Here is a 16,717-nt window from a genome sequence, read left to right on the forward strand (position 1 = left end):
ACGCACACTCGCGTCACGCACACCCACACTCGCGTCACCCACACTCGCGTCACGCACACTCGCGTCACGCACACCCACACTCGCGTCACGCACACGCGCGTCACGCACACCCACACTCGCGTCACCCACACTCGCGTCACCCACACGCACACTCGCGTCACGCACACCCACACTCGCGTCACGCACACCCGCGTCACGCACACTCGCGTCACGCACACCCACACTCGCGTCACGCACACCCACACTCGCGTCACGCACACCCACACTCGCGTCACGCACACGCACACTCGCGTCACGCACACTCGCGTCACGCACACCCACACTCGCGTCACCCACACCCACACTCGCGTCACCCACACTCGCGTCACGCACACGCACACTCGCGTCACCCACACCCACACTCGCGTCACCCACACTCGCGTCACGCACACGCACACTCGCGTCACGCACACTCGCGTCACGCACACTCGCGTCACGCACACTCGCGTCACGCACACCCACACTCGCGTCACCCACACTCGCATCACGCACACGCACACTCGCGTCACGCACACGCACACTCGCGTCACGCACACTCGCGTCACGCACACTCGCGTCACGCACACTCGCGTCACGCACACCCACACTCGCGTCACCCACACTCGCATCACGCACACGCACACTCGCGTCACGCACACTCGCGTCACGCACACCCACACTCGCGTCACGCACACTCGCGTCACGCACACTCGCGTCACGCGCACACGCACACTCGCGTCGCGCACACGCACACTCGCGTCGCGCACACGCACACTCGCGTTGCGCACACGCACACTCGCGTCACCCACACTCGCGTCACCCACACTCGCGTCACCCACACCCGCGTCACTCACACTCACACCCGCGTCACTCACACTCACACCCGCGTCTCTCACACCCATACTCGCGTCACGCACACGCACACTCGAGTCGCGCACGTCATGCACACTCGGGCCACTCGCACCCACACTCGCGTCGCGCACCCACACTCACGCACGTCACGCACACCCACACTCACGTCACGCACACTCGGGTCACGCGCACTCCCACACTCGGGTCACGCGCACACCCACACTCGGGTCACGCGCACACCCACACTCGGGTCACGCGCACACCCACACTCGGGTCACGCGCACACCCACACTCGGGTCACGCGCACACCCACACTCGGGTCACGCGCACACCCACACTCGCGCCACGCGCACCCACACTCACGCACCCACACTCGCGCCATGCGCACCCACACGCGCGCCACACTCGCGCCACGCGCACTCGCGCCACGCGCACCCGCACTCGCGCCACACGCACCCACACTCGCGTCACGCACACCCACACTCGCGTCACGCGCACTCGCGTCACGCACACCCACACTCGCGCCACGCGCACTCGCGTCACGCACACCCACACTCGCGTCACGCACACTCGCGTCACGCACACCCACACTCGCGTCACGCACACTCGCGTCACGCACACGCACACTCGCGTCATGCACACGCACACTCGCGTCACGCACACCTACACTCGCGTCACGCACACCCACACTCGCGTCACGCACACCCACACTCGCGTCACGCACACTCGCGTCACGCACACGCACACTCGCGTCACGCACACCCACACTCGCGTCACGCACACTCGCGTCACGCACACGCACACTCGCGTCACGCACACTCGCGTCACGCACACGCACACTCGCGTCACGCACACGCACACTCGCGTCACGCACACCCACACTCGCGTCACGCACACCCACACTCGCGTCGCGCACACCCACACTCGCGTCGCGCACACCCACACTCGCGTCGCGCACACCCACACTCGCGTCACGCACACGCACACTCGCGTCACCCACACTCGCGTCACCCACACTCGCGTCACCCACACTCGCGTCACGCACACCCACGTCACTCACACCCATACTCGCGTCACGCACACCCACACTCTCGTCACGCACACCCACACTCGCGTCACCCACACTCGCGTCACCCACACTCGCGTCACGCACACGCGCGTCACGCACACCCACACTCGCGTCACCCACACTCGCGTCACGCACACGCACACTCGCGTCACGCACACCCACACTCGCGTCACGCACACTCGCGTCACGCACACTCGCGTCACGCACACCCACACTCGCGTCACGCACACCCACACTCGCGTCACGCACACGCACACTCGCGTCACGCACACCCACACTCGCGTCACGCACACGCACACTCGCGTCACGCACACTCGCGTCACGCACACCCACACTCGCGTCACCCACACCCACACTCGCGTCACCCACACTCGCGTCACGCACACGCACACTCGCGTCACGCACACCCACACTCGCGTCACGCACACTCGCGTCACGCACACTCGCGTCACGCACACCCACACTCGCGTCACCCACACTCGCGTCACGCACACGCACACTCGCGTCACGCACACGCACACTCGCGTCACGCACACCCACACTCGCGTCACGCACACCCACACTCGCGTCACGCATACTCGCGTCACGCACACTCGCGTCACGCGCACACGCACACTCGCGTCGCGCACACGCACACTCGCGTCGCGCACCGACGCACACTCGCGTCGCGCACACGCACACTCGCGTCACCCACACTCGCGTCACCCACACTCGCGTCACCCACACTCGCGTCACCCACACCCACACCCGCGTCACTCACACCCGCGTCACTCACACTCACACCCGCGTCTCTCACACCCATACTCGCGTCACGCACACTCGCGTCGCGCACGTCATGCACACTCGGGCCACTCGCACCCACACTCGCGTCGCGCACCCACACTCACGCACGTCACGCACACCCACACTCACGTCACGCACACTCGGGTCACGCGCACTCCCACACTCGGGTCACGCGCACTCCCACACTCGGGTCACGTGCACACCCACACTCGGGTCACGTGCACACCCACACTCGGGTCACGCGCACACCCACACTCGGGTCACGCGCACACCCACACTCGGGTCACGCGCACACCCACACTCGGGTCACGCGCACGCCCACACTCACGTCTCGCACACCCACACTCACGTCTCGCACACCCACACTCACGTCTCGCACACCCACACTCACGTCACATCTCTGGAGAGACCTGAAAATTGCTGTGCAATGATGCTTCCCATCCAACCTGACAGAGCTTGAGAGGATCTGCAGAGAAGAATGGGAGAAACTCCCCAAATACAGGTGTGCCAAGCTTGTAGCGTCATACCCAAGAAGACTCAATGCTGTAATCGCTGCCAAAGGTGCTTCAACAAAGTACTGAGTAAAGGGTCTGAATACTTAGGCTGTAAGGTAGGCTGTAAGGTAACAAAATGTGGAAAAAGTCAAAGGGTCTGAATACTTTCCAAATGCACCGTACGTAAACAGAATGTCCTCTCTGAAAACGGATAAAGGTTTGTTGCAGAGCTGGGCACAGCCAATGATGTACATGCATATATATTGGGCTCAACTATACCACAAAATGGTGACCAGGACTCTATGCAGTCTTGTGATTGGGTTCTTGCCAGGGGCTGCTTGGCCCCTTCATAGATGGCTATGCTAAAGCTAACCCTTTATCCATCTATGCACACTTCTGAAGCCAGGAATACAGCAGAGTTCAGTACAGCTTAATGAGCAGGGAGTTTGGTACTTAGTTCAGATAGTGCTGTATTATATATCACAGGACTTTTCCCTGGTTGACTTTATTATACCTGCCAGAGATCAGGAAATGGGTTGCGGAGCGGTTCAACTCAGCTTCTCATGCTCCTAATTAGATGGATTCAGAGGGTTAGTACTGTGGCAACAGAAGTTAATACTTTTGGCTTGTGTTGTTTCTGCAGCATTATAAAGAGGACCATCCATGCTGCGGTGGGACAGCACTTCTTTTACCTCAAGAGCTCCATCGACAATGAGATCATCTATGAGAGGCAAGGGTGAGCAGTGAACACACACACTTACATGTACTCACAAGATATTGCACTTCACACACATACAAATGCACATTGGGCTCCCAAGTGGATCAGCGGTTTAAGGCACTGCATCTCAGTGCATGAGGCGTCACTACAGTCCCTGGTTCAAATCCAGGCTGTATCACATCCGGCCATGATTGGGAGTCCCATAGGGCGGTGCACAATTGGCTCATCCGGGTTTGGCCAGGGTAGGCAGTTAAGAACAAATTCTTATTTACAATAACTGACTTGCCTAGTTAAATAAATAAAAATTCGACATACATGATGCAACTATTTCGACACGTACAGAATGACATGTATCAAAGCATGCACACTTAGCCATTCACTCTAACATGCATTCCCCTGTCACCCTGTTCACCCATACTGTACATTCTGGACAGAACTGGGTGGTAGGCAGCTCCAGAAAGGTCGTGTTACCACAGCTGACAGCCAGCAATGCTGATTGTTGCTCCATGGGACTTATTATGGCTAATGACTTGGTTGGATCCCACAGGGCGGGCCCCAGTGAGAGGCCAGGGCCGGGGGGGCCATGCGAGGGCCATGGTGAAGAGGACCATGGTGAAGAGGGCCTGTGTGAGAGTGAGGAGGGCCCCACAAGCAGTCCCCTGTCAGTCACAGAGACGGAGCAGCACTCAGAGCACAGCCCTGAGGCCCAACAGGTCAGTCATTTTACATTTTAGTCATTTGTTTAGTCATACTGTAGAGTCAGTCACTCACAAACACACACACCGCAGACAAACAACTCCACATGCTCTGGCTGTCAGCAGAATATTTAATGTTTACCATACTGAGCCCGGACGTTATCAATTCATTACAAGGTTGATGCTTGTTGCTATCAGCATGGCCTTTTGTGTGGCCCATAACAAAAATGTAATTCTCCTGGGAGGGCTGGGGTGCTGGGAGACGAGAGGACCTCATACACTGTTCTGTTCTCGCCAAGCACAGCCAGTCCTGCCTGACAATCACCATCACACACACTAGATAACTGCCAATTTGATGCACTTTAGATATCCTACACAGAATCAGATTTAGCCTGTATAGCATAAGATGATGTCATGGATTTGGGGGGAGACATCTGAAGGTATCTTTGTAGATGACTAGTGTCTTCTGACATGGCAGTCATTGGTCCATCAGTGTTCCTGGGCACCATTTTAGCTCTCCTGGCTACTGGCTGTGGATAGAGGCTGGGTGAACCCTAAATAAAATGGCAGCTCGTTTACGCTGATGTCTACCCAACTTCTCCCTCTCTCCTCCACCACAACAGAGATGCCTGCTGGCTAGGCTCCACAGCCCCTCAGCCCAGAGGTGGGATTCTCTCCATGAATTGGGTCACCCTCTTTAAATAGTCTGCCTGCCCCCCAAAGAATAACCACAACACCTGTTCAGACCACAGACACTCCTCCCCTCTCCATACATGTATACATACAGGGCCATCTTCACCCACTTAATAGAAAGGAAAGGAGCCCACATTCCAGGAATTCAAGCTATAGCATCTCATCAAAATAACCTCACAGTTGGCTGTTATTGGTGCCTCCATTTGACAGAGAGCCTACATGTTGGGCTGTGCTTAAGGGTACTACTTGGCAAGTGGATACGTGTGTGTGTGCGTGTGTAAGAAATGAAGTCTAATTCTTGAGACATTGTTTCTGTTTTCTCCCAGGAGGTCCAGGATTGTGACTCCCATAACGCCGCAAGTTCTGGAATGGACCTGGACCACGCCGAGGCTCTCGTAGACGCAGAGAACAATATCAACACGGCCAGGTTGGCTTTGAAGCATTTAATTGTATTGCTAAAATACACAATTTCCTCAACGGATTAAAACACCAAGGCTTTGCTGTCTACTTTACTTCCTGCCTTCCCAGAGAAGGCTGATGGCTGGCATTCAATCAAACAAGTTGTACGTTAATCTGGACTTTGGGGCTTTGTATGAGTGTTTTGTTTAGTTATTATGTAGAACACAAACAGCCCTAACATGGTTTTGAAAAGACTGATGTGTGATGTGAGCCGTCCGCTGTGAATAGACTGGAGGGAGACGTTCTTCTGTAAATAGACCGAGACATGAGACTATCATGTTGTCTGTCTGGTGCTGCGGAGTGGAGGACACTTGACTCATCATGATGTCTATTCTAATCAGTTGGATACGGCGTCATCCTACCTCCGCTCATCATTGGGCTCAACATAAAGCAAGCGTACAGACACACACACACACGCCTGTCCATGACGGTAGTCCTCAGTTATTGTCAGCTGATCAACGGTCACTCTAATACATTGTGCATAAGGCATTGTGTTCAATAGTCAATGGTGAAAATAGCCACAGTAACAAATAAAAACATTAGCATCACCAATGAGGTCAACCATCATACGTGCCTCTCTGTAGTTCAAATGGACCATTATTCACATGTCTCTCTCTGTCTCTTGTTGCAGGCAAGAAAACCAAGCCTGTGAGAAGATGAACAAGGCTGATCTCATCGCCTGTGTAAGTGTCTATGCCAATGCCGCCTTTACGACTAGGTCGTACGCTGTTTAACCCTGTCTCTCCATCCAGGTCTCTGATGTGTGTGAGTGTGACCAGAATGCCAACACAGACGCCAGGGGGTACCCCTCTCACCCTGCCAGCTGCCCCAGCTCCCACCACCAACACCGCATCTTCCCCCACAGCCAGTGGGAAGGTAACTTTCTCACCATGGTTGTGTGTTTAATACACAATGTTCCCTAAGGGACAGTTAGGATAGTGATGGAGTGAAGTGGGGGCGGCAGGTAGCCTAGTGGTTAGAGCGTTGGGCCAGTAACCAAGAGGTTGCTAGATCGAATTCCCGAACTGACTTGCCTAGTTAAATAAAAATTATTTAAAAAATTAAAAAGTCAGTGGAGACTAACCAAAATGCATTTCCAAGTAAACATGGATGCAAATGATTGATTAATTATGGGTTGTGCTAGCTAGGTATGAAAGTGCCTTAGAATGCTTGCTGGTTGCCTGAAACGTCAGCTCACGCGGTGTTCTCTGCCATCTCTCTCTCCCTCCTCCCTTAGCACCATCCCCAAACCTTCTCCCCCTCATAGACTTCACATGTATGCACCTGCAGGGGAGAGGTCATGGTAAGTAGGAGCTCTCCATCCATCCCATCCATCCATCCATCCATCCATCCATCCATACTTCCTCCCTCATCATCCTTCTCTTTACTAATCCAGACCTTGTTGGACCCGGGTCCCTGTCAGTGAGACTAATCCAGAGTTCTTTGTCCTTCACCTCTCTCGCTCTCTCTCTTGTCTCTTCTGGGCGACCAGCTTAGGGCTCACTCAGCAAGGTCATTCTCACACCTCTCCTAATGGTTACCTCTCAGTATCTAAGAGTCATAGAGAAGAATCAACTGCAGACCCCTTTACTTTTTCCACATTTTGTTACGTTAGACTTATTCTAAGATGTATTAAATTCTTTTTTATACCTCAATCTACACACAATACCCCATAATGACAAAGCAAAAACAGGCTGTTTTTTTTTGTTGCTAAAAACTGAAATACCACAAGTATTCAGACCCTTTACTCAGTACTTTGTTGATGCACCTTTGGCAGTGATTACAGACTCGAGTCGTCTTGGGTATGAAGCTACAAGCTTGGCACACCTGTATTTCGGGAGTTTCTCCCATTCTTCTTTGCAGATCCTCTCAAGCTTGATCAGGTTGGATGAGGAGCGTTGCTACACAGCTATTTTCAGGTCTCCAGAGATGTTCGAACGGGTTCAAGTCCGGACTCTGGCTGGGCCACTCAAGGACATGCATAGACTTGTCCCAAAGCCAATCCTGCGTTGTCTTGGCTGTGTGCTTAGGGTTGTTGTCCTGTTGGAAGGTGAACCTTCGCCCCAGTCTGAGGTTCTGAGCGCTCTGGAGCAGGTTTTCATCAAGGATCTCTCTGTACTAGTCTCCCAGTCTCTGCCGCTGAAAATCATCCCCACAGCATGATGCTGCCACCATCATGCTTCACCATAGGGATGGTGCAAGGTTTCCTCCAGATGTGACACTTGGCATTTAGGCTAAAGAGTTCAATCTTGGTTTCATCAGACCAGAGAATCTTGTTTTTCATGGTCAGAGTCCTTTAGGTGCCTTTTGGCAAACTCAAAGCGGGCTGTCATGTGCCTTTAACTGAGGAGTGGCTTCCGTCTTGCCACTCTACCATAAATGCCTGATTTGGTGGAGTGCTGCAGAGTTGGTTGTCCTTCTAGAAGGTTCTCCCATCTCCACAGAGGAACTCTGGAGCTCTGTAGGGTTCTTGGTCACCTCCCTGACCAAGGCCCTTCTCCCCCGATTGCTCAGTTTGGCCAGGCGGCCAGTTCTAGGAAGAGTCTTGGTGATTCCAAGCTTCTGCCATTTAAGAATGATGGAGGCCACAGCATGATTGTTACACAGGTGCACCTTGTGCTGGGGACAATAAAAGGTCACTCTAAAATATGCAGTTTTGTCACACAACACAATGCCACAGATGTCAACATTTTTGAGGGAGCGTGCGATTGGCATGCTGATTGCAGGAATGTCCACCAGAGCTGTTGCCAGAGAATTGAATGTTAATTTCTCTACCATAAACTGCATCCAACATTGTTTTCGAGAATTTGGCAGGACGTCCAACCAGCCTCACGACTGCAGACCACGTGTATGGCGCTGTGTGGGCGAGCGGTTTGCTGTTGTGAACAGAGTGCCGCATGGTGGCAGTGGGGTTATGGTATGGGCAGACATAAGCTACGGACAATGGACACAATTGCATTTTATCAATGACAATTTGAATGCACGGAGATACGATGACGTGAACCTGAGGCCCATTGTCGTGCATTTCATTCACTGTCATCACCTTATGTTTTAGCATGATAATGCACAGCCCCATATCGCAAGGATCTGTACACAATTCCTGGAAGCTGAACATTTCCCAGTTCTTCCATGGCCTACATACTCACCAGACATGTCACCCATTGAGCAAGTTTGGGATGCTCCGGATCGCTGTATACAACAGCTTGTTCCAGTTCCCGCCAATATCCAGAAACTTCGCACAGCCATAGAAGAGAAGTGGGACAACATTTCACAGGCTACAATCAACAGCTTGATCAACTCTATGCGAAGGAGATGTGTCGCGCTGCATGAGGCAAATGGTGGTCAAACCAGATACTGACTGGTTTTCTGATCCACGCCCCTACCTTTTTTTAAGGTACCTGTGACCAACAGAGATCATATCTGTATTCTGATGTGAAATCCATAGATTAGGGCCTAATGAATTTATTTCAGTTGACTGATTTCCTCAGTAAAAGCTTAGAAATTGTTGCATGATGCGTTGATATTTTTGTTCAGTATTTATTTCAGGCCACAAAGTGTGAAATTGAGCAAACCATACCAAGATGGAAAAATCGAATCTAGGTCTAAAGAAAGCTGAGGAAAGAACCATGTATGGTGTAGTTGGCCTAGGCCTATTTTCAAATTATTCTAGCGTTGTGCAACCTAGCTTCAACACATAGTAGCCTCGGCTAATCATTTATAATGATCCAGTTCTGAGGACAGCAGAGTTACTCTGCAGCCCATGATGATTCTCGTTGACTGTCACTCGATTCATCTGCACGCTTCGGCACAGACATGCCCACACATCCTAGACAACTACACATGTCTTTAGTGCCACAGCTCCACCAGAGAGGAATAGGCTCCAAAATATACTTTGTCAATAGTTCAGGTGACTCTTAGCCCTTCAGCAACCAAAGGAAAGGAGGGGTGCTCAAAAACAATGACAAAACTTCCTAAAGGACAAATTAGAGGCAGAAAGGAGTTTGAGCACTCAACAAAAATGGCAGAATGATTTATTTTAGCTCACTTTAATCCATTGTACAGGAGGAGACTAGGAGACCAGTGTGTCTGTGTTGGTGTCCTGTCTCAGTAGGTCCTGGAACTGCAGTGCTGTAGATGACCCTTGTTACACACAGACTCATCTGTGCGTTTCTTTTTGTCCCACCCAGACCCCATGCCAGCCTTCAAGTCATGGCAGGATGAGAGTGACTCTGGTGAGGCCCAGCTGTCCCCCCTGGCCGGGCGCATGGTGCCCCTGCCCCACGAGGAGGACTCCCATCCCCTCATGGCCCGCCACTTCCTGGACTTTGGCCATAGCCAACGCTTCCTGCAGCACCCCGACGCAACCTCGCCCACTAAAGCCCACCAGTCCCAGGGGAGGTGAGAACACACTGACTCACTCATCAGGAATGGTTATTTCTATAGACATGATGGGCGACTTTGATGTTTTCCTGTTTAGTTATTCGATCTTATAAACCGTGTTTGTAAGCCAGGACTTTGCATTGAGACTTCAGGTGCATGGTCACCACCTCTCATACTCTCTCTCACTTGTCTCATCTAGGCCTCACCGTGCCTCCTTCACTTCCAAAGAGAGCGCTGTGAGGAACGACTCGGTCCCCCACCAGCTCACCAAAAAGCTGCAGAACCTCAAGAAGAAGATCAAACAATTTGAGGAACAGTTTGAGAAAGAGAGGAACTACAAGGTTAGATACAGTTAATTCGGAAAGTATTCAGACCCCTTGACTTTTTCCACATTTTGTTACGTTACAGCCTTATTATAAAATTGATTAAATTGTTTTTATCCCTCGTCAATTTACACATAATACTCCATAATGACAAAGCAAAAACATGTTTTTAGACATTTTTGCAAATGTATAAAAAAAAATAAAAAAAAACGGAAATATCACATTTCCATAAGTATTCAGACCCTTTACTCAGTACTTTGTTGAAGCACCTTTGGCAGCGATTACAGCCTCAAGTCTTCTTGGGTATGACGCTACAAGCTTGGCACACCATAATTTGGGGAGTTTCTCCCATTCTCTTCTGCAAATCCTCTCAAGCTCTGTCAGGTTGGATGGGGAGTGTCACTGCACAGCTATTTTCAGGTCTCTCCAGAGATGTTCGATTGTGTTCAAGTCCGGACTCTGGCTGGGCCACTCAGACATGCATAGACTTGTCACGAAGCCACTCTTGCGTTGTCTTGGCTGTGTGCTTACAGTAGTTGTCCTTGTGGAAGGTGAACCTTCACCCCAGCCTGAGGTCCTGAGCACACTGAAGCAGGTTTTCATCAAGGATCTTTCTGTACTTTGCTCTGTTCATCTTTCCCTCAATCCTGACTAGTCGCCAGTACCTGCTGCTGAAAAGCATCCCCACAGCATGATGCTGCCACCACCATGCTTTACCGTAAGGAGGGTGCCAGGTTTAAGTGCCTTTTGGCAAACTCCAAGCGGGCTGTCATGTGCCTTTTTACTGAGTGGCTTCCGTCTGGCCGTCAGGCCTGCTTGGTGGAGTGCTGCAGAGATGGTTGTCCTTCTGGAAGGTTCTTCCATCTCCACAGATGAACTCTTGTGCCCTTTCAGAGTGACCATCAGGTTCTTGGTCACCTTCTCCCCAATTGCTCAGTTTGGCCGGGCAGCCACCTCTAGGAAGAGTCTTGGTGGATCCAAACGGCTTCCATTTAAGAATAATAGAGGCCACTGTGTTCTTGGGGACCTTCAATGCTGCAGAAATGTTTTGGTACCCTTCCCTAGATCTGAGTCTCGACACAATCCTGTCTCAGAGCTCTACGGACAGTTCCTTCGACCTCATGGCTTGGTGTTTGCTCTGACATGCACTGTCAACTGTGGGACCTTAAATAGACAGGTGTGCCTTTTCCACATAATAATAGTGAATACATCAAAACGATGAAATAACACATATGGAATCATGTAGTAACCAAAAAAGTGTTAAACAAATCCCAAAATGTTCTATATTTCAAATTCCTTAAAGTAGCCACCATTTGCCTTGATGACAACTTTGCACACTCTTGGCATTCTCTCAACCAGCTTCACGAGGTAGTCACCTTGAATGCATTTAAATTAATAGGTGTGCCTTGTTAAAAGTTAATTTGTGGACTTTCTTTCCTTCTTAATGCATTTGAGCCAATCAGTTGTGTTGTGACAAGGTAGGAGTGGTATACAGAAGATGGCCCTATTTGGTAAAAGAACAGCTCAAATAAACGAAGAGAAACGGCAGTCCATCATTACTTTAAGACATGAAGGTGTGTCTATCCGGAACATTTCAAGAACTTTGAAAGTTTCTTCAACTGCAGTCGCAAAAACCATCAAGCGCTATGATGAAACTGTCTCTCATGAGGACCGCCACAGGAAAGGAAGACCCAGAGTTACCTCTGCTGCAGAGGATAAGTTCATTAGTTACCAGCCCCAGAAATTGCAGCCCAAATAAATGCTTCACAGAGTTCAAGCAACAGACACATCTCAACATTAACTGTTCAGAGGAGACTATGTAAATCAGGCCTTCATGGTCGAATTGCTGAAAAGAAACCACTACTTTTATTTAAGTCAGTTAAGAACAAATTCTTATTTACAATGAAGGCCTACACAGATTTCCACGGTCTAGTACTAAAGGACACCAATAAGAAGAAGAGCCTTGCTTTGGCCAAGAAACACGAACAATAGACATTAGACCGGTGGATTTTTAGTTCCAACCGCCATGTCTTTTTGAGACGCGGAGTAGGTGAACAGATGATCTACGCGTGTGGTGTTCCCACCGTGAAGCATGGAGGAGGTGTGGGGGTGCTTTGCTGGTGACACGGTCTGTGATTTATTTTGAATTCAAGGCACACTTAACAAGCGTGGCTACCACAGCATTCTGCAGCAATACACCATCCCATCTGGTTTGCCAACACACCTCCAGGCTGTGTAAGGGCTAGTTGACCAAAAAGGAGAGTGACGGCGTGCTGCATCAGATGACCTGGCCTACACAATGACCTGACCTCAACCCAATTTGAGATGGTTTGGGATGAGTTGGACCGCAGAGTGAATGAAAAGCAGCCTATTGCTCAGCATATCTGGGAACTCATCAAGACTGTTGAAATAGCATTCCAGGTGAAGCTGGTTGAGAGAATGTCAAGAATGGGCAAAGGGTGGCTACTTTGAAGAATCACTTTTTTGGTTACTACCATATGTTATTTCATAGTGTATATGTAAAAAATAAAGAAAAACCCTTGAATGAGTAGGTGTGTCCACATTTTTGACTGGTACTGTATGTAAATAGTGTTTATGTTTTAAATGTTTTATTTATGTGCAACAAATTATGAAAACCTGTTTTCTCTTTGTCATTATGGGGTATTGTGTGTAGATTGAGGGGAAACAATTTTGTCCATTTTAGAAAAAGGCTAACGTAACAAAATGTGGAAAAAGTCAAGGGGGCTGAATTCTATCCGAATGCACTGTAGATACTGCAACATGAGGAACAGTTTGAGAGAGCGGAAATACAAGGTTATATATATATATATATACTGCTCCAAAAAATAAAGGGAACACTTAAACAACACATCCTAGATCTGAATGAAAGAAATCATCTTATTAAATACTTTTTTCTTTACATAGTTGAATGTGCTGACAACAAAATCACACAAAAATAATCAATGGAAATCCAATTTATCAACCCATGGAGGTCTGGATTTGGAGTCACACTCAAAATTAAAGAGGAAAACCACACTACAGGCTGATCCAACTTTGATGTAATGTCCTTAAAACAAGTAAAAAAGAGGCTCAGTAGTGTGTGTGGCCTCCACGTGCCTGTATGACCTCCCTACAACGCCTGGGCATGCTCCTGATGAGGTGGCGGATGGTCTCCTGAGGGATCTCCTCCCAGACCTGGACTAAAGCATCCGCCAACTCCTGGACAGTCTGTGGTGCAACGTGGCATTGGTGGATGGAGCGAGACATGATGTCCCAGATGGTGCTCAATTGGATTCAGGTCTGGGGAACGGGCGGGCCAGTCCATAGCATCAATGCCTTCCTCTTGCAGGAACTGCTGACACACTCCAGCCACATGAGGTCTAGCATTGTCTTGCATTAGGAGGAACCCAGGGCCAACCGCACCAGCATATGGTCTCACAAGGAGTCTGAGGATCTCATCTCGGTACCTAATGGCAGTCAGGCTACCTCTGGCGAGCACATGGAGGGCTGTGCGGCCCCCCAAAGAAATGCCACCCCACACCATGACTGACCCACCGCCAAACCGGTCATGCTGGAGGATGTTGCAGGCAGCAGAACGTTCTCCATGGCGTCTCCAGACTCTGTCACGTCTGTCACGTGCTCAGTGTGAACCTGCTTTCATCTGTGAAGAGCACAGGGCGCCAGTGGCGAATTTGCCAATCTTGGTGTTCTCTGGCAAATGCCAAACGTCCTGCACAGTGTTGGGCTGTAAGCACAACCCCCACCTGTGGACGTCGGGCTCTCATACCACCGTCATGGAGTCTGTTTCTGACCGTTTGAGCAGACACATGCACATTTGTGGCCTGCTGGAGGTCATTTTGCAGGGCTCTGGCAGTGCTTCTCCTGCTCCTCCTTGCACAAAGGCGGAGGTAGCGGTCCTGCTGCTGGGTTGTTGCCCTCCTACGGCCTCCTCCACGTCTCCTGATGTACTGGCCTGTCTCCTGGTAGAGCCTCCATGCTCTGGACACTACGCTGACAGACACAGCAAACCTTCTTGCCACAGCTCGCATTGATGTTCCATCCTGGATGAGCTGCACTACCTGAGCCACTTGTGTGGGTTGTAGACTCTGTCTCATGCTACCACTAGAGTGAAACACTGCCAGCATTCAAAAGTGACCAAAACATCAGCCAGGAAGCATAGGAACTGAGAAGTGGTCTGTGGTCCCCACCTGCAGAACCACTCCTTTATTGGGGGTGTCTTGCTAATTGCCTATAATTTCCACCTGTTGTCTATTCCATTTGCACAACAGCATGTGAAATTTATTGTCTATCAGTGTTGCTTCCTAAGTGGACAGTTTGATTTCACAGAAGTGTGATTGACTTGGAGTTACATTGTGTTGTTTAAGTGTTCCCTTTATTTTTTTGAGCTGTGTATATATATATATATATATATATATATATATATATATATATATATATATATATATATATATATATATATATATATATATATATATATATATATATATATATATATACACACACACACACACTGCAATATGAGGAACAAGTTCATGCTTAGAATAAATGCACAGTATGCCATTCATCATCAGTATTCACTGTCCTCCCCACAGCCGTCTCATGGTGACAGTGCAGCTAACCCAAAGGTCCTCAAGTGGATGACCGACCTCACCAAAATCCGCAAACAGTTAAAAGGTAAGAGCAGTGTCTCTGTCTGCATGGTTGTGTTGGGGGGAGTGGGAGGGTGCTTGGTTCCATGGCAGGGGTGGGGTTGGTTGGGTTGGGCTCAGCTTGGCGGGTAAACTTTTGTGTGCCATCCTGTTCCTCCCCTGGGCAACCTGGTCCTGCCCTGACCCGCCTGCCTGACTGCCCAGTCCAGTGGTGGCAGAGCTGGGTCAGTCTCATCAATGCATGGGTATTACAGTACACACCAACTGTGGCTCTAACATAATGGCCTTCCCTCACTGTGTTGGTCCATTGTGAAAGTCCCCCTCCCCCCCCATCCATCTATATCAATTCCATTTGAACACCCCCCCCCCCAATCGGGAGATGCAAAGCCGAATAAGTTTCTCTCTCTTCTTTAAAATTCTAAAACCGGACGTCCCCCATCTGCAGGAAGACATCTCTTTCTCAAAGGGTCCCTGAGGCACCAGGCGGTGCTTCAGTCATACAGACGCCACCACACCTCCTCCACCTCCGCCCCGAACACACCCCATTTTACACTTGCACGCCCCCTCACTGCCTCTAAACAGACACCCTACCTATGTAAGTACACTAACAGCAGTAAGTAGAAACCAAAAATACTTCCAACTGAAGGTAGACTCTGTTCTTTCTCTCTTCTCATAGCTCTCTCTCTCTCTCTCTCCCTTTCTCTCCCTCTCAATTAAATTCAAAGGCCTTTATTGGCATGGGAAACATATGTTTAAATTGCAAAGCAAGTGAAATAAACAAAAGTGACAATCTACTTGTAACACAGAAGCACATCCCGCAGTCTGGGCTTTGGCAGTATGTCATGTAATGGGGTAATTTGGGTGTAAATTCTGCGGCGAACAGGGTGGGAGTCTCTAGCCAGAGTGTGGAAGCTGGATTCCAACAGTTATTATTTTGAATGGATATGGTCCTTGAGAACATGCCTTTTGGAACATTGTAAAATGAATTTAGTGCCGACTGACTGGTTTATTTGATTTGCTGCTCATCCATCCGTAGGCTCCTGTTGCTTTAGACAGACCTTTAGCAGTGGCTAGTCTGGTGTGTTTGTGTCTGTGGACATATGGTTGATTGTCAGGGCTATCCCCTTTCTCTGGTTGACAGACAGGAGGACTCATGGTAGCTGCAATAACAGCCCATCAAGCTCCTGCATGTCCACTGTTACTAATGTTAATTAACCCCTCTGTTCCTCAGTCACCCTCACATCTCTTCTCTTTACCTCTTTCTCTCCCACTCAGATGCCAAGCACAAGGAGGCTGAGCTGACCCCTCAGACACGGCCACGCAGCAACACCTTGCCCAAGAGCTTTGGTTCCACCCTGGACCAGACAGGCCACGATGTTGGTGGAGAGGCCAAGGGCCACCGACCCACCAGAGAGGAGACCCTGAATCTCATCCAGTGCCGCGTCAAAGGCAAGAGAGAGGAGGACGGCTGGCCAGAGGACACCAAGGTGAGACGGGGACAAAATACACTGTCTAGCTACAACCAGATGGTGAACTCAGTTCTGTCCTAAAACGTAATGGTCC

At 50.3% G+C, this 16,717-nt stretch overlaps 1 protein-coding gene across 5 annotated transcripts in view; it reads left to right on the forward strand.

Annotated features, from left to right (window-relative positions):
• LOC106611968 (protein FAM13B) overlaps positions 1-16,717 on the forward strand; it is an 81,503-nt gene that overhangs the window by 48,949 nt on the left and 15,837 nt on the right. For 3 of the 5 annotated variants that reach the window (XM_014212686.3, XM_082955973.1, XM_082955975.1), the window contains 11 exons: positions 3,860-3,952; positions 4,482-4,647; positions 5,649-5,749; positions 6,413-6,464; positions 6,534-6,657; positions 7,019-7,084; positions 9,969-10,179; positions 10,361-10,502; positions 15,098-15,179; positions 15,600-15,749; positions 16,430-16,641. In XM_014212686.3, the coding sequence (XP_014068161.3) occupies positions 3,860-3,952; positions 4,482-4,647; positions 5,649-5,749; positions 6,413-6,464; positions 6,534-6,657; positions 7,019-7,084; positions 9,969-10,179; positions 10,361-10,502; positions 15,098-15,179; positions 15,600-15,749; positions 16,430-16,641 (1,399 nt within the window). The remainder of the gene's footprint in view (positions 1-3,859; positions 3,953-4,481; positions 4,648-5,648; positions 5,750-6,412; positions 6,465-6,533; positions 6,658-7,018; positions 7,085-9,968; positions 10,180-10,360; positions 10,503-15,097; positions 15,180-15,599; positions 15,750-16,429; positions 16,642-16,717) is intronic. The other 2 variants (XM_082955974.1, XM_082955972.1) reach the window with 2 other exon arrangements.

This window comes from Salmo salar, chromosome 09 (genome assembly GCF_965601325.2).
Source record: "Salmo salar chromosome 09, fSalSal1, whole genome shotgun sequence".
Classification (NCBI taxonomy): Eukaryota; Metazoa; Chordata; class Actinopteri; order Salmoniformes; family Salmonidae; genus Salmo; species Salmo salar.